Source organism: Akebia trifoliata, chromosome 6, assembly GCF_017979445.1.
Source record: "Akebia trifoliata isolate Shusen 1 chromosome 6, ASM1797944v1, whole genome shotgun sequence".
Lineage (NCBI taxonomy): Eukaryota > Viridiplantae > Streptophyta > Magnoliopsida > Ranunculales > Lardizabalaceae > Akebia > Akebia trifoliata.
In genome coordinates this window covers 19,802,031-19,820,958 of record NC_141380.1, presented here as the reverse complement: position 1 = coordinate 19,820,958, position 18,928 = coordinate 19,802,031, and the positions used below count along the sequence as shown (strand labels likewise).

General features: G+C 34.2%; 1 protein-coding gene across 3 annotated transcripts; it reads left to right on the top strand.

Annotated features, from left to right (window-relative positions):
- Positions 1 to 1,499: 1,499 nt before the first annotated feature.
- LOC147400373 (protein DETOXIFICATION 42-like) lies at positions 1,500 to 17,332 on the top strand. Of its 3 annotated transcripts, XM_086446041.1 has the most exons (15): positions 6,295 to 6,515; positions 6,676 to 6,728; positions 6,881 to 7,036; positions 8,251 to 8,372; positions 9,716 to 9,925; positions 10,038 to 10,231; positions 11,450 to 11,585; positions 12,681 to 12,777; positions 12,931 to 13,031; positions 14,432 to 14,595; positions 15,724 to 15,795; positions 15,887 to 16,003; positions 16,100 to 16,195; positions 16,294 to 16,415; positions 17,051 to 17,332. In XM_086446041.1, the coding sequence occupies exons 3-15, from the start codon at positions 6,960 to 6,962 to the stop codon at positions 17,106 to 17,108; spliced, it is 1,566 nt and encodes a 521-aa protein (XP_086302167.1). In that variant the 5' UTR covers positions 6,295 to 6,515; positions 6,676 to 6,728; positions 6,881 to 6,959; the 3' UTR covers positions 17,109 to 17,332. The 3 variants fall into 3 exon arrangements, with proteins under 3 accessions (XP_086302168.1, XP_086302167.1, XP_086302166.1); XM_086446042.1 differs by lacking the exons at positions 6,295 to 6,515; positions 6,676 to 6,728 and adding an exon at positions 1,500 to 1,524; XM_086446040.1 differs by lacking the exon at positions 6,676 to 6,728.
- Positions 17,333 to 18,928: the final 1,596 nt, after the last annotated feature.

Here is an 18,928-nt window from a genome sequence, read left to right as displayed (position 1 = left end):
TTAAAGATCATTCAGCATCTTAAAGATCAAACCTTAGATTCTCTTTTGTGATATGTAGTTTTGGATAGCTCAAAGATCATTCTGCCTCTTAAAGGTTAAACCTTAGATTTTATTTCATACTTTGTAGTTTTGGATCTCTCGAAGATCCTTCCACCTCTTAAAGGTCAAACCTTACTTTTTCTTTCTTACTCCTTCAATTTCAGATCCTTTAAAAATCTTTGGGTCTCTTAAAGACCAACCCTACGTTCTCTTTTATCTTCTTTTGTTGTTCAAATATTTTAAAGATCAATCGTGGCTTCCTTACTCTTCTTAGTTTTGATCTCTGAACTTCTTAAAGGCCACCTTAACTTCCCTTCAATTTTGTAGTTTCAGATCTCTCAAAGATCTTTGAACCTCTTCAAGGTCGTCCTAGCTTCCTTTTTATCCACTTTTATAGTTCAGATCTCTTAAAAATATTTGGATCTTATAAAAACCAATCATAGCTTCCTTGCTCTCCTTAGTTTGAATTTCTTAAATATCCCTAGACCTCTTAAAGGTTTCCTTAGCTTCCTTTCTATTTTATAGTGCTATATCTCTCAAAGATCTTTGGATATTTTAAAGGTTGTCTTCTATACGGGAGCGTAGTTTACCGAAATTATAACCAACTCTCTTTTGGTTATCCAAACCATAACAAATTCCTTTTCCTTGCCAAAATACCAAATTTTTCCTTGTACCAAATTTTCTTAAGATAAGTGATGGGATTTAATGAACTGTAAACATTGATACTATTATTCAACACATCTAAACCAACAATTCCAAACTCGTTATCTCATCTAGTCTTGCCCTCACTCTTCCAAGTCATCTTGTTTTGGACAAGTCAAACGCTTTAAATTAGTTGAATTTTTTATAAAAATATTTTGTATAATTATTATTTTCTATTGTAAGTTGGATTATAGATGCGAATCAAACACAAAATCTTATTTTGTATAGATCATAAACATTTAAATGATTTGAAAACTAAATTCATTAACTCCGTCAAGATTTTCAAAGTATTGGTGAGTGATCTCGGATCTGAACAAGACAATGTAATAGGCAATTCACAATAACTTTCTCTTTCACACGACTTAGATGACTCGCCCAGCTTTGTCCATCTTTAACGAGTTATAAAACTGTCCCAAGTGTCTCGATCTCGAAAGTATCCATCAGTACATGGGGTGAGGCCTATTGGGCTCAGTTCACTAAAGTATTAAACATGTGGACCACTGACCCACTAGAGATTTGAAATCCCCATCTTTTCTTTGTGGCCTTAAGTTAGAGCCCATTGGAAGAAAGGGACAGAATAAAGGTTGTAATTGAGATGGATAGTGGAATCCTACCTTTTTTTAAAAAATAAAAACTTTATTTTGAGTGTCAAGAGTGGGACGATGACTCAACGAACTTAAAAAACTTAATTAAGTATCAACCATTTTGAATCTTCATCGAGCGAAAGGTACAGAAGCAGAAAGAGCTTTTTGACCCCTTATCAGTCTGATAGATAGAACAAAGGTATGTTTAAATCCTTCATTTACATTTAGCCCTTCAATATCATGCTTTGTATCATCATATCATGGTCCTTTTGGTTTTGAACATTAATGAAAATCATCATCAACGTCATTCGCTCCCTTTATTTTTATTTTTTGACATTTATGAAAATCATCGTCTTCATCATCATATCAAATGGCCCGTTAATTTTATTTTCATAAAAGTACATATTGGCTTTGCAAGTTGAATTCCGTGGCTATCTTTATATAGTAGAAAAAGGTTTACTGTGTTTGGCCTAATAATATCTAATCTGGTGTTTCTATTGATTTTACTGTGTTTTATATTATTTAATATTTTGTTGAATTTGAGTAATCGAGTTGAGACAACTCAATGAATATCTAAGTAGAGTCGAGTTTTAATTATGGAACTATTAGAAGAATTACAAGAGTCTGGATACTCCGTAAGATTTAAGATCAAATTAATATCTAAGAAATGTCCCGGGCAAGAAAATAGGGCGGTTAACGATCTGGATCAGAGGAGCTTACTCTAAAGATCCCATTCCACTCCTAAGCCGCTATTGGGCCTTCAATCTGTCCAGATAAGGTTTTGGGGTTTGATAAAATTTTAGCTTTCATATGAACAATATTTTGGACTATCCAACTTATATTGACGTTCTTTTAAAAACAATCTGTTTACTCAAATGTATATTTTCATTATACAAAAATAAAAATAAAAAAATTGACCTAAGATAACAATCAAATGAATAGTCTACATTTCTCAACTTCAAATCAATATTTCATAAGTTTATGATATTCTCATCTTCAAAAAATTAATAAAAGCATTTTTTTATTTTTCACCTAGTCAGTTGAAAGTAGGGCTGCAACTTTGACGGGCTGGCCTGAATTCAACCCCAGCTCAACTTGATTAAAGGCAAAAACCTAGGATAAATTATGTAGAAGATGAGTTGAGCTTGGGTTAGAATATATCCTCAATTCAAATTGAGGGTTCAGGCAAGTTGAATCCGATGTTATATATATATATATATACAATTGTTTTTTTATTAATTATAGATTTTTTTATTCCATCTTATTATTATGACTGGTAGACAATTGGATATTATTAATATGGACTTTGGTTTAGTATGATTTGTTTAAATTTTTCTAAATTAAATGAAGGTTGTATATGTAATTTTATTTATTAGTGATTTTATTTTTTTATGTTATATATATATATATATATATATATATATATATATATATATTTAAATTAAATTTATTTGTCAATCAAAATGAAATTAGGGTTATTCAACAAGTCCAATTTGATCAAATCATCCAAAACTATCTAACTTGGGCTAACCCGAATTCAATCTGATTTTTAAACATTAAGTTCAGGTTGAGATTGGGTTAGTGAGCTTAGTCCGATGGTCAGATTAATTTGAACTTGGGTTGAGGGTTCTTTACTTGGGTTGGACTACTTAATTAGGGTCAGCCAATGACAATGACTATACATTTCAAATGGAAAACCGCTCATTAAAGCATCAAAGAACCAAACAATTTACGTTGGGCCAAGTAGGGACGAATAAAATTCAATGTAGGGATGAATTTTTCAATGTAGGGACGAATAAAATTCAATGAAGTGAACCACACTTTGTGTTGAGTGGTGGAGAGCTATTTCTGACCCTCTTCGGGTAGTAGAGCTATCTTGTCACTTTAAACAAGCAGCCATCTTTCATTAGTCTTGGTCAAACAGAGCAACCCAGGAAATTTTTGACACTTTCTAGGAAACTTACTACACGGACTCCATGACAGGATCTTCTTTATAAAAGCACCCTGACTCTTGAGTGGTAGCTTAACAACCCAGTAAGTAAATTGTATCACCCTTAAAAAACATCAAATTCAAATCATCAAAATGAATTATTTTAATCAACAAAATCGATCATTCAAACCTTTTATGTTCAAACATAATATGATCGACGATTTATAATTGTTGCTCTTGATAATTACAATATGTCGATACCGAAGAATGGATCAAAGTTCAATTTCAAAGATTTTAATTGCTAAGATCGGTGATTTGGATTGCAGATCTCAATGATTTTAATTGTTAAGTTTTTTTCTTTTTTTCTTTTTTCAAGAGGCCTCTAAGATGTCTTTTGGCAAAAAAAATTACAACAAGTGGAATCATCAATTGGGCCTATTGGGCTGGCAACGGATCATTTGGTACTAAATTAGTACCACTCCAATATCGGTTTGAAATATTTTAATCATGTACCTGATCTGATTCGATCGAATTAATGAATGTGCGAACAAAATCCAATTTGTTTCATTTCTTCCTTAATCCGAAACCAATTCGATCCAATCCGTCCGAATACATGTCTTATTTTCAAATAATCAACGTTCAACATTTAAAAATATATATAAAATCATATAAATTTTTTAAAAATCTATTTTTCAACTACAAATATAGATGGAAACCAATAAGACTAAATGTTTTATGTATATGTATTTATATGAAGTTAAGAACAAAAAATATTAAATATGTTTGGATCAAATATTTTTCGAAACGGATTGGGGTACATCCAAATCCGATCCAAAAATCCAATTTTTCATCTTTTTTAGATCGAATTGGTTCGGACATTAGGTTATTTCATATCATTGTTAGCCAAGCCAATATGATTTGACCTAACTAAAAATAAAAATTTAGTAAGGCCTTCATCCTAATCTTACCAATGTAAAGATGTTACTCATCATTTACAAGGCCGTTAAATCTAGGTTGAAGGCATGAAGCAGATAGCCTGACCCGGTCCAATCCTTAATAATATATTAAATATAATTATAATTGTAGAGCTATTTTTCTTGGCTTACCCGGAGCAACTCAAATCTCTCCTATGCTAGGCTCTCATTCTTCATGAACACGTTAGGGCTCCGATATGGTATCTTTCAAACACCATCCGAGATTAAGTTAGAATTGAAGTTGCAGAAAATAATCGCTAATAAAATTGATCACCTAGTCAAAAGTCCTCTCTCTCAAGGTTTTCTTTTCTATTTATAAGTCATGTACTTTCTTTAATTGTTCATTTTGTTACATCACCCCCTTTCCTTATTTAAGGGGATTTGGATTTATCCCCCTTCTAAATCCTTAAGTCCATTAATAAAAAGTCCCTATATAATTGAAAATTCTCCCTTTAAGAAAGATCGCCCTAGAGATTTTTGGGATATCTTCCCAATTTGAACTCAAAGATAACATGACAATTTGTCATATTATTCTGTCATGATATGCCCCTCTCTCCCTAGCATTGGTCAAATACTCAACTCGACTCAGAAATCCTATGCTGAGCAGAGTAGATGAATTCCTTAGGTAGCACACATCTGGGGCTGCGTTGGATCCTGCCTTAGTTAATCGTTAAACAATTCTCAATTTTAAACACATGTAAGGAACAAATGCAATTCATCATTATCCTATTCAATGATACACATATATTGGATTTTAAAAAAAATGAAAAACACAAAAATTATTTACGTTAATGAAGAATAAGGTTAAGAATTATATTTTATGGATCCAATTGAAATGCCTTCTGGACAAATAATTGAAACTTGGGTTGCAACCTAGGTTGCTCGAAGGGTATACCAAGGCTCACTCCAATGGTAAAGCCCTCAATCTGAGTTCAACTTTAGAGCGTTGAGCTTGAACTCATTAAGTAACCCTAGTTCAATTTGAACTTGAGATTCTAAAGTCGGGTTAGTTCGAGTTAGGTAGTTTTGGGCGCATTGGATAGGCTATGTTTGTTGAACAAACCTAATTTTATTCTTGATTAGCAAAGAAATTTTATATCTTAAAAAAATATATAATTAATATAAATAAAAAAATTATATCTTAAACAAAAAATAATTAAAATAAATAAAATATATAATTAATAAAAAGATATTTGTAAAGGAAAATAATTTCGCAATTATCTGAGCCGTACAAGTGTCCAATTGGTTAAGAGATCTCCCTAATCTGGCTAGAAGGGCAACACAACACTGAATGAGATCTAGTTTGCCAAACAAGACAGATTTGATTATAGAATAATTGAAATCTCGGTATGCGCATGTCAATCCTAGATATCTCAGAAGAGATCTCTACAGTATAGTACAACCAATCTAAAATATCATTTTTCCGTTTATGGATCCATAGAATCGAGAGATTCCCCAAGATCACCACTCGAAATATGAGAAAATCTTGATTCGCAAAGAGAATCCATAAATAGCACAGTGAGCATATAAGAAATGATCTTTTGGTGAGAAGTCTAACCAGTTCTTTAGAATATTCGTTTACCTCTTTAATTTGAGCGTGGAATGATTTTGACAAGTACCACACTGGCACGAGGAGGGAGGTGACATAAATGACTCATAAATCTTTTTCCTTGAGATACACAAATATAATCCTCATAAAAGATGTGTAGTTGTGTATCTCGAGAAAATGATCTATGATTTGATGTCCGTACCATGTCAGCTTGAGTATTGACTGAGTCAAGACTTTCTAACTGGAATATCAACACTTATTTTGAAGACTTCTTGAGAATTATGTGGGACTCACAATTGTTTGGAGTGCTGATTTTTTGAACTTGTAGCCATAGATTTTTTCATAGGAATACGTAACTGCACATTCTGATAAACGATGTGCAGTTGTGCATCTCGAGTAAAACCATCTACATTCGATGTCCGTACCACGTCAGTCGAGTATTGACCAAGTGAATACTTTTAATTCGAAAATCATTATTTTTTGTGTGTATTTAAGTGTCATCTGGGGATGAACTGGGACGGGCATATCAGACATTCAACGTACAAACCAATACAACTCAGGACGGGCATATCAAACATTCAAGCCCCCCTCTCTCTCTCTCTCTATTCCTGCTTTGGTCTTAGTTTCTTGGATTCAAGGAAGCGGAGAGACCATTTGGGTTTTATTATCTGGACCTTGAATTAGAGGCTCATGACTAATCTTTCTAATGGACTTGTGGGTTTCCTAAGCTGAGAAAGGTTTGCTAATTTTGAACTAATTGTAATTTCATTTTTAAGCATACCAGGATTACTGTCTGGTTGATTTTATACTCATTTCTTGCAATTCTACGCTATTTTTTTTTTCTTGTTTTTTTGAGAAACTTGATCATATTTGCCCTTTTGTTGAATTTTGTTCTAGTGGTTGCTGAACCTCGTTCTGGGCATATTTCTTTTCTGTGTTTATTTTTATGGGTAAGTTGGACTTGAACCCATGACCTGAAAGTTGGATTGCAGCATATCAACCAACTGAGGAAAATCAATCTAAGCCTGGTTCTGGGAATTCCTTGTTTTTGTTGATTGATTGATTGATTGATTATAGCTAAATTATGGTTAAATTTTGGCAGGGTATGGAGCTTGATTTGACAATAAACCACAAAGTTGTAATGTTCACATAGAGATAGAGGTGATTCAATCAATTCAACTATGGATGAGGCAGATGATATGAATATGTTAGGAAAGAAGAGGAAGATTCCGTATCATGTTTTCTTCAAGGATGCAAGGTACAATTTTCTTTGGTTCCATGTAACACAAATTTTTTTTTTCCATGATTAGGAGTTGTTCCATATGGATATTGAAGTATTGAATATATTTAATAGTAGAGACCTGAGTGTTGGCATAATTCCATATCGCCTGGGTACTCTTGGGATGTGCAGGGGCAACCCTCTACTTGTGTGCCGGTTTTCAAGGATGAGTTAGGCCCATGGGCTTTAACATGGTACCAGAGCGGGTTAGTATCTCCAGCCCTGCGTTGAGGGGGCGAGCCGAGTGTCTCCAGCTTGGCGTTGAGGGGGAGTGTTAACATAGTCCCACATCGCCTTGGTACTCTTGGGATATGTGATGTATAAAGTGGGGGCAACCCTCTCCTTGTACGTAGGTTTTCAGGGATGAGTCAGGACCATGGGCTTTAACACTGAGTACAAACCATTTTCCTATGGTAAAATTACTTATGTTGTGACAGAAAATTGGTCTTGAAATGCTACTTGATATCGTCTTTAATCTTCATCTCATCGGATTCATGTATCTGATACAAAATAGGCTAAAGTAGGGGTGTTGACAGGGAAAACCTAAATAAAACATCGGTCCCAAGTTCTTATTGATTATGGTTTCGGTTTGTGGTATAATTGGAACCAAAACCAACCCAACAAATATCAATAGGCAGGTACCCGATATGATAGACAATTATTTTTGAATGAGAAAAATAACCTTAATCTGTAATTCCTCACTTGATAGTTGACAGAAACAATGGTTTCTTCAAGCTAATCAAACTTTTAAGAATAAAACTTTAAAATATTTGGATATGGAGTCTTTATTTGTAGTTGAAATTGAGAAGGAATGGAGACATTATGTAAAGAGAGTACAAAAAAATAGAAATAAAGATTCCTCATTCTCTTTAGATTCTAATTTTAGCTAAAGTACATTTACTTTTGGATACTCCATTCCTGCCGGGTACCTGATTCTTATTGCGTTCCTAAGATGGGCAACCCATAGCTGAACTGGAAAATCATTAGGTCCACAAAGATGGACCCAAGACCAACTAATCAGTTCTGGGTACATTTGGTACTTGTGTTCCTTGGTACCCATTGACACCCTTGGAAGGAACAAGGCATAGAAGATTTATATCCCTGCTGTTTGTTTCTAATTTCTTTGAGTTTGCTTCATTTTTCAGTTTTTTTTTTTTTTTACTTATATATATTTCACTGCTTGTTATGGCCAGGCATGTTTTCAAGAAGGATGAGCTGGGCTTGGAGATAGCACGTATTGCATTTCCTGCAGCACTGGCTTTAACAGCCGATCCCATTGCTTCTCTAATTGACACAGCATTCATTGGGCGTATAGGTTAGTCACTCTCTTTGTATATCTGAAATCGAATGCTGAACATGATACTAGTTAGGTTGAGAATCCTCCCCTCCCTAGAATCCATGCTTATCTAAGGAGAAGATACAAATTGAGTCTGCTCTTATTTTCTTATTGCTGTTTTGCTTAATATTGGAATTAAATTACTTCTCTGTTTATGTACAATTATATTAAGGGGAGTATCCTAACAGGATGAGGATGTTTGAATCAATACAAGAAGGATATATAAGACTATAATCTCCCATGCTTATATTGTGTAGAAAGAAAAAGGTCTCCAAGAACACAACAGACCTCTTTGGTGTGGGCTAGGTGCTTTTTTTTTTCTTTTTTCCAAAGAAAATAAACATTGAAATATAAAAATGCCATCTCAATTTCTGCTTTCTTCCTTATAGCCATATATAGTTACTCGATTCTCTTTGCAACCCATGTCTTCAATTGCAGGAAACATGAAAAAAAATCAATGATGAGATCATGATCTTGACTTGCTCTCCAAATTGAAACTGTCGACAAGAACATGCTATTGTCTGTTCGTGATCTATTTTTTTTTTTCGATAAGTAGAAATTTTTTAATGAAGAAAAAAGGAGGGCAAGATGACCATCTGGCTATACAAAGAAAGAGGACTAAGCAAAAGCAAAACAAACAACTACACAACTACACAACTACACGACTCTCATAAATCACTAAATAAATCCCATCTGAACAAAAAGTCCTCAAAAAAGACTCCCCTAAATTCTACAAAAATTACCTACTGTAGGACAAGATTGATCCAAAAATTAACGTGAGAACCTCGTGCAGGGGATGTTCCTTTCCGTCAAAGATCCTACAATTCTGCTCCACCCAAATACCTCAACAAATAGCAGAAGGGGTTATGGACAAAAGGATTTTTTATTATTGAAGGAGTTTGTTTTAAGGTTCCAACATTGAAATAGAGCTGAGATTGAAAATGGAAAACACCAATGAATTATAAAGAGAGAAAATGGGCCCAGACTACCCTTGCAAAAGGGCAATGAATTAAAATGTGATCAGTTGATTCTCCACTTGACTTGCACAAATATATATATAAAATTGACAAATGGTACCCCAGTGAACATAATATTGTCCATGCTGAGAATCTTATCAATGGCCGCAGACCAAATGAAGAAATAAACCTTTGATGGAACTTTTGGCTCACAAATGGCTTTGACAGGCAAGGGAAGCTACGATTGTCCTCCACTGAAGAGTCGATGTGGATCTATGACAGCTTCTTTTGAATAAAAATATTGATCATTGAGCTAAATGTTCTAAAAAGTACTTTATATATTGTGATATATGTTTCCTATTATAGGTCCAGTGGAGCTTGCTGCCGTAGGAGTTGCTATTGCTGTGTTTAATCAAGTATCAAGGATTGCCATATTTCCTCTCGTCAGTATCACAACTTCTTTTGTTGCGGAGGAAGATACTGTCGGTAGAGTGAACATTGAAGATCAACAAAGTGATAACCTGGAAAAAGCTTTTCCTAAAAACAGTGAGATGAAAGTGTTGATTACTGAAGTTGGTATGTTAATATTAGCTATGCTGTTCTGTCAAACGGATGCATGTATTAGTCCAATTACTGAAATAATTGAGTTAAATTCTCATACAAATTTTCTCCCATAAATCTCAATCAGATTCGGATAGGACCGTTCAGAAGTTGTCATGCGGTATTGGAGGACAATCCAAGATGTTCAAGCAAGATCATGAGAAAAGACATATTCCATCTGCATCGTCAGCATTGATTATTGGTGGAGTGCTTGGCCTTCTCCAAGCCATCTTCCTCATTTTGGGGGCAAAACCTATCTTGGAATTAATGGGTGTGAAATCTGTAAGTGCCTTTATTAGCTATACTAAAGAGGCTTTTAGTTATTTCTTCTCTTTGCTTCCTAACTAGGATGTCCAAAATGATTTTTTTTCCTTATGACTTTTAAATAGAAATGCTATAATAGCAGTATTTTACACGAACATGGATATACAATTTTTCTGAGTCTCAAGTACATGGGAGGAGTTTTAGGCATTTGTGGTCTGAACAGTCATTTTCCATTGATCATGATTATATGAGGTGTGCTACTTACATGGGTGGATCTTGCATGTATAGTGTGTTCGTATGGTCATGAGAATAACACTTAAAAAATTTCCTTGGTCCCAGAACATGGATTGTTCGATTTAGTGTGGGCTTTGTTTATCTTCTATGTAAGAGGATCTTAGCATTTCAATTAGGATCTGTGATTTATTTTATTCCAGTAGGAAATGATTCAACTTCTTTCCTTGTACTGCGGATGAGTTTCTACAATACTTTTGTAGTACTATTTTTAGCTAATAGGCTCATATGAGTTCTGGGTTGATTGGACACACTCAGTTTACAATATATGTTAACAGAAAATTTGGTTATTAATTTCATGGGACATCTTTGTGTTTCTTGGGCTCACTATGTCTGGTTGATAGCCCCTTCCCCAGGCTAGTTAGATGGTGCAGGGCACCAAAGCATTACTGACTGGAGCCTATTTACCATTCCAGATTAATAATGCAAAATCCTAACTAAAATTTTAATGAAAAACAAAAGTATGAAGGAAAATGTTTGGTCTACCTGGAACCTCCCAAGGTCAAGAGATGGGACTGAAGTGATGCGGTACCTCAGAAGTGAAAAGTGATCTCCTCGCTTTAACAGCAGGAATCCCTTCTCCTTGCAGAGCTTTTCAAAACACTTGTTTATTTTTGGGGAAGTTTTCAGGGTTTTGGGTTGGATCAGAAAGCTAGAACAGTAGAGTTTAGGGTTGATTTGAGAAAGCTAGAATGACAAGGTTTGAATTTGGGGAGCTCCAAAACAACAGGGTGCTAGGTTTGTTTGTCTGACTAGGGGAATGGCCTTTTGACTTTGGAATGGAGTGCATTTTGATTCCTTATATTTGCATACGTGAAGGCATAGATACATTACTGGCATGATCTGATAAATTTGGAAGTGAACGTATTCTATTTCTTTGTGTTGCATGTATATACTTCTTTTCATTACCTCATAAGTAACAGCCGGACATTTTTGTTTAAATAGGATTCCCCGATGCTAACCCCAGCACGGCAGTACTTGACATTGAGATCGCTTGGTGCTCCTGCAATTCTTCTCTCTTTGGCTACACAAGGAATATTTCGAGGTTTTAAGGACACAAAGACTCCTTTATATGCTACTGGTAAGGAGAGGTCAGAAAACTTTGTTGTGTTTTTGCTATTTTTTATTCATCTTTTTTATACCATAGCCATGGAGGTCAATATAGCACCATCTGACCCTACATTTTTTTCACTTATGGATCCTGAAAATATTGTGGTTCAAAATCCCATGTGATTGGATAGTAGAAAACTATTTTCTTGAGTTGTGTGTAATATATTTTATCAATCGCATGTCGGGAAAACTTCTATGGGGTCGGGGTGTGCAACAATGGGGATTAGTCCATATCTCATAAGAGATGTGGGATACCCTATGTTATCAAATATATATATATATATATATATATATAGGAAGCGTTCGGAGGCCCTAAAGAGAGCCAAACATTGTGCCAAACATTTTTTCAATGTATGGGTTAGAAGTTTCGGAATGGGCTGATTTTTGTGAGGATGATCTCTATGGTGAAGAGATCATCCTCACCAAAAATCAGCTCATTCTGAAACTTCTAAACCTAGTTTACAAGTTGAAGTTTTTTGTAAACCACTTTTGATGGTGTTGGAAGTTTCAGAATGGGCTGATTTTTGGTGAGAATGATCTCCTCACCAAAAATCTGCCCATTCCAAAACTTCTAACCCATACATTGAAAAAATGTTTGGCACGATGTTTGGCTCTCTTTAGGGCCTCTAAATGACACCCTATATATATATATATATATATTTGATCAATCAATGAGTCAAATCAAGAAAGCCTCAGCCAACTATTTGGGGTATCACATGAATCCTGTTTTGGCCTTCATTTCAACCTTTAACCTACACACTCCTCATTTATTTCATGATTGGTCTTCATTGAACAGGCCCAAATTGTCTTAGTTTATTTGAATTTTTTTCTTTCTATTGTGCTACTTATTTTCCTATATGTCCTCATTTCTGATTTTATTTCAAGTTACTAGTCTTTCAAATCTTCCATCTGAGCATCCCCATCTCTGCTACATTTATTCTGTGAGCATATTATTTCTTGATTGCTCCAACATTCTTCTCTATGAAACATAAACCCTTAACTTTTTGTGTTATACAATTTAAAATGCATCTAACTCTCGTATAATTTTTTATTCGATTTAATTTAGTGGCAGGGGATATAACAAATATCATTTTAGACCCAATTCTTATGTTCGTTTTCGGTTGGGGTGTGAGTGGTGCAGCCATTGCGCATATAATTTCTCAGTAAGTTAAACCTGATTTGTGTTATTATTGCTTTCTGTTTTACAGTTTTTCTAATATATTTTATATGGTTACAGATATTACATGCGTAAGAAACCTTAATATTTTCAGGCATCTAGCACCAGCGTCCCTCACATAACTTTTGGTCCTTTTCAGGTACCTAATTTCAGTAATACTGTTATGGAGATTAATGAAAAAAATCGAACTCTTACCTCCGAGTATCAATGATCTGCAATTTAGTCGATTTCTTAAAAACGGTAGGGTATTTAATTCCTCAATCAGTAAAATGTCCTACCATTAACTATTTACCTTATGTTCAGGTTTTGACTATGGAATTCCACTTTGACGAAAAATTCAGTAGTAGTTGACATTGTTATACATTTACTTTTATTTGGGTGACAATCAATGTGATTGTAAACGATTCTTTTTTAAATGAGTACTACTCCAGAAAATTGGGAAATTAAATCTTTAAGAGAGATTAAATTTTTGAGCTTGAAATATGCTTATAAAAACTTATGAAGTTTTCAGGATGTTAGATAACAGAAGGTGGCACAAAAGCTTTATACCTGTTGCATTATCCAATATGTTCAACCAAAAATTTTCAAGCCAACAACGCTGAAAAGTCTGAGAGTCTTCATGAGAGTATTTACCCCATACAGTTGTGAGAACCTAGGGCTTACCAACCAAGAATTTCAGCCAACAATCTGTATTGCATAACAGGCTCATGTTTTTTGGCTCATAACAACATAATCCAATTACCCTTTTGGATGTGAAGTAGGGGGCATAGCCTAGAGAAGGATGCTTTTCGATCCATCTACATTATTAAATGGTTCCAAAATGTTGCACCACATCTGACCTTATTATCTTTCTAAATGCACTCTAATGTATAAGTGAGAATTAATAAGGATAATGGAAACCTAGATAAAGGATTCAAAACTTAAATCCTTCTATGGTATCCAGCTACTCAAATAAAGAATTGAGTGCTGGAAGTTAACATCACTAATTTTGCCCCCCATGCAAATGCAAACTCACACAAAAAAAGCTATGCATTTACAACAAAATTTCCTCCTTGGTTTGCAAATCTTGAATCTCTTCTCAAAAATCTACTTGTGCATAATTCTTCCAACATTCATCGACCTCCATGGGCTCTGGTCGTTCCAAGTACCAATTAGCCAACCTAGCAATAGAAACAGAAATTTCAGCTCCTAGGGTTATATGCTCTTTGTAGGCCAGCTTTTTTATCTTCCTTTCTAGTTTTGAAATGCGGTGTCTAAGAACTTGCATGTTGTTCATGCTATGATCGTTTTTCACCATCTACAGAAATGTAAACTGTTGAGCTGAACATGCTCGCATCAACACCAAAAGAATCATTGTTCTTCACAAGTCCTCAGAAACTTGAGAAAGATGGTTACGTTACTACAAACAATTCTAGAAGCTAGGAAAGTTTATGGAAAATGTCATTGATAAACTTTTGGATTCCTAACTGATGTGGCATAGGGTAACGTAAGTGTTGAGATGCAGACATTAGAACCCTGCACAAATATAATGCTGTGTTTCCAATCTGATATCTTTGTAAAGAATCTTAATTTACAATTTTTGTTGACATTTTGATTCCCATTTGCCCCGTGCCTTACTTTGTTTTTGCAACTTATCTCAGGTTCTCTACTGCTGGCACGAGTAATAGCCGTTACATTCTGTGTGACCTTAGCAGCATCGATGGCTGCACGTCAGGGATCAACTTCCATGGCTGCATTTCAAATCTGCTTGCAGATTTGGCTGACGACATCTCTTCTTGCAGATGGTTTAGCTGTCGCTGGACAGGTAATAAATGTTTTATTCTGAATGGGACTAACATGAGTAGGAATTAACATTTCTTCTCTCATATATTCAGGTATATTTGAAAGGAATTTGTTTTGAAATTTCAATATGCCTTGATGATAGTTTCAAAAAGTGATTTTTAATTAAGATGCCAAAGGAACAGTGAATGGCCTGGAATAATACAGAAAATGAAAATTCATTGGATAAATATAGCTGGAACCACAATAAATAGTATATATATATATGTTGTGGTCTTTCACTTATAGCTATAGTATTAAATTTTGACATATTTCCATGAAACGTGCCAAAATATTACTATTTCCACAAGGTCAGAGACAAAATTTAAATAACATGATGGAAATCACAATTCCTTTCGTGAAATATTTTGATGAATATTGAATTTCAACCAAAATCATCAAACTTTAGGTATAAAAATGCAATATTTCAGTGAAAATATTTTGATAAATAGTAAATTTCGATCGAAATATTCATGTAAATGTGCACATACTATCATCCATGTTTTAATTAATTACATTTATTAGAAACTTATTCATACGTATTTAAAAGATAAAAATAAATAAATATGTATGATAATGTGAGAATATATTTATTTCAGATTATAATAATGTAAGAATGTAGTACAAAATAGTATGTTCATTTAATGAAGCGATTTACATACTAAAATATTATTGTGACATTATCATTCTTATTTCCATGAGGAATATAGTTGTTTTGGATGCCGGACTCTTAGATACTTACGCCAACGTGTAGTGAAACACTACCAATCTTCTTTTCCACTATTCATATTGTTTGTTTATTGTAGTTTGATGACTTATGAGTGTGTTTCCATGTTTGATTTTTTCTTTCCCACACTTTTAATAAAAATTTCCATCATTGCATAATATTTATATCATTTCCTTGACAATTGTATTGTTTTCCACACTGGTCTGAATATTTTTACAAAATATTTCCATTTCTAGGATGATCAAAATAGACATAGAAATTGAAATTTAATACCTTTCATACAGCACATTTAGGATATGGATAGCCCTATCACAAAAAACCTGCATCCAGAGAATGTCTTCGCTTCAAACTTTTTTAGAAAAATTAAATGATTTCGAACTGTTTCAGGCAATACTGGCGAGCGCATTCGCTGAAAAGGATAATGAGAAGGCAACAGCCACGGCATCCCGGGTATTGCAGGTACTTCACATTTGAATAGAAAAATCTCACATTTATTCCCTTGATTGTTATAATTTCTTCTAAATGTTGTGTGAATGGATCAATTATGCAGCTGGGTTTGGTTCTTGGTTTGGTACTTTCGTTTCTTCTTGGAATTGGTTTGACATTTGGGTCAGTATTATTCACAAAGGACGTGAATGTTCTGCACCTCATAAGTATAGGCATCCCGGTATATCTTCTTGTCCCTAAAAAACGGAGATGAGCAATTTTTGTTTATTTCATTCAAAGTAATTCTTCTACTAAAATTGTTTCCTTGGTTCATCAGTTTGTAGCAGCTACTCAACCAATCAACTCCTTGGCTTTTGTTTTTGATGGTGTCAACTTTGGAGCATCTGATTTTGCATATTCTGCCTACTCCATGGCAAGTCGACTAGCCTTAAAAAAGAATAGTAGTCCTCCTCTTTCCCTTTTTGTCTATTTCTTAAACTGTTTTTCTAATGAAGCTTCATTGTTCTTCAGGTTTTGGTGGCCATCATGAGTATCTTGTGCTTGTTTATCCTCTCAAGCAGTCATGGTTTTATTGGAATCTGGGTAGCTCTCACCATTTATATGAGTCTCCGCATGTTTGCTGGCTTTTGGAGGTAAGGTCACTTAAAACTAGTGTAGAGAAATTAATCCAAGAACATTAAAGAAAGAAAATAAATGAAGTTGAAATAACATATAGTAACACTGATTTTACGTGTTCCCTCAAAATTGAGGTATGTCCACGGATTCACACTGATTCTTTATTACAGACAGATTACACCCTTTCACCGAATGAAGAGAAATATAAACCCCCTTGAAAACGTAACTAGGGTTTTAGATAATATCAATGAAATTACGAAAAATTCCCGATGGAGCAGTACTCGTACTGAAGTTTATTATTTTTTTGGCATCTTCCTTAATGTTGCTTAAACATCAGTTTATCTTCTACTCACTAAATGAACTCAAAGAGGAAGAAGATGAGAAAACTTTTGATGGCACAATGCATCAGGAAAATGGTGCCTCACAAGCCAGGGAACCACCACCTTCATGTCATATGATGCATTGCAGCCCCTTTGCTTACTTGGCACCCATTTTCCTAGTGTGCCTTGCCAATAAAAGTGGGGAATTTTTTTGAAGAACTCAGTTAGCATAGAAGAAATGTAATGGATCATTGATTGACAAACCAAAAAAAGTGCCTATATCATGAATTCAGGTTTCAATTATTGACTGCTCACAAATTCCATGATTGCAGGATAGGGACAGGATCTGGACCTTGGCATTTTCTCAGAAGCCCTGCGTTCCCTTCTTAATGATTGGCAGTCATTTTCCTTTATCTTGGATACATGTTTGTAGGTTTCTTTTCTTCCTATTGAAAATGTTATGTTGAGACCGAAAACTTCTTACTAGGAATGTGAAGTACTTGTGGTCCATTTAAGTCGCAAAATTGGTTGGACCTTGGTTCTTCCTCAGAACCTCACATGGATTTTCTGATTGTAAAAAATCATATATTAATCACATTTTCTAGTTTCTCTTCTTTTTCTTTTTCTTATTATACTTTTGCAATAAAAATAAATTATTCATTTACTGTAGAAACTTCAATGATTCAACTGTAAAAAAAATATTTCTTTCTTGTTGAAACATAAGATAGTAATATTTTGAATTTCATGCAAAATAATTAGGCCTGGCCCCCAAATCGAAAGTAAAAGTCCTTTTTCTTAAATCAATTCAATGGCTTCGAAAATGGATGGCTACCGAATTCTGAAATTTAAAATGTGATCAATGACATGGTTTTAAATTCTGGATTCTTGCCTCGTCCGTGAACGATGCCCAGATGACTTGGACGATTGAGCTTGTTATCTTGAACAAGACAGAATTATTTATTTACAGATTTGTAAACAAAAAGAAACAGAGAAAGTAAGGAAAATACTCCAAGAAAATGGCAAATCCCAGCTATGGCGTGTCTTTCTTGTTCACAAATGACACCGAGATTACTTGGACAAATCATCTCACTCAATGGATTTTCAGAAGAGTTGTGTTGGGGTGAGGTGACACAAAGGGAGGCACCTGGGTGACACAATGACATGGTGTCGTGCACATTACTGTAGATGCTTTTCTGCTAGATACGAGTAAAAAACATCTATAGTTATGTGCGCGCCACCACATCATTTGTGTCACCTTTGTGTCTCCGTTCGTGTAATTCCAGCATTTTCCTTTTCAAAATCATAATTTGTGAACCAAGATGACTCAGGTGAGTCATCTCACTCCCGAAAGGAGTTTCAAAATCATGATTAATAGTGAAAAAGTGTGTTTTTATTTTAGAATTCGTAGAATTTTGTGCTCTACATCCATATGCTACATGGATGTACCATCCATACAAATCTGGATAATATTCACAAAGACTACTTAGGACCTGTTTAATAAGTGAGAGTTCACCATGAGAGTTGGACATTCAAGTGTTCAACTCTATGAAGTTCAACTTTTGAAAAGTTGATAATAAATATTAATTATAACTTTTGTGCTTGATTGCTTACAAGAATTCACCTTGGAGTTATATAGAGCTCCAACTAACATTAGGAGACATGAGGAAATTTTTTTTTTTCTAAATCCAATTTCTTAACTAGGGTTGAAGATAAATTCTTATTTATTTTTATTTTTATTAATTATTTTATTATTATATTTTCTTCTCACATTAACATAATAAAAATAGTAATATAAGTTTTATTATTATTATTATTTAGTTTTTAATTTATTATTATTTATTTTATTTTCACATTATCATAACAATAAATAATTATAAAAAATGGGGGATGAGAGCTTGAGTTGTCAACTTTCACCTCTTAAGGTGAAAGTTGAAATGCTTCAATTTTAGGAAGCTACTGAGTTGGTGAGTTGACAATTCTCGTGAGTTGAGCTTTCCAAACACAATCTTTAGCAACTTGCGAGAGTTGCTAACTCTCATGTTCAACTTTCGCTTATCAAATACACCCTTACTCTTTTGAGAATAGTCTGTTAATAAATGCCTTGTCCCTACTAATCGGGCCTACGGTTTGGACACTTGTCATCGAGAAAAAAAGTATGTTAATAAATACAATGTATCATATTTCTAATCTGTTATTAGTAAGAAGAGGAA

Bases quoted from the DNA above. Each gene is read 5' to 3' on its own strand.
- LOC147400373 (XM_086446042.1), top strand. From the start codon at position 6,960: ATGGATGAGGCAGATGATATGAATATGTTAGGAAAGAAGAGGAAGATT. The intron at 7,037-8,250 runs GTACAATTTTCT...TGTTATGGCCAG, and splicing joins GTTTTCTTCAAGGATGCAAG to GCATGTTTTCAAGAAGGATG. The intron at 8,373-9,715 runs GTTAGTCACTCT...TTCCTATTATAG, and splicing joins AGCATTCATTGGGCGTATAG to GTCCAGTGGAGCTTGCTGCC.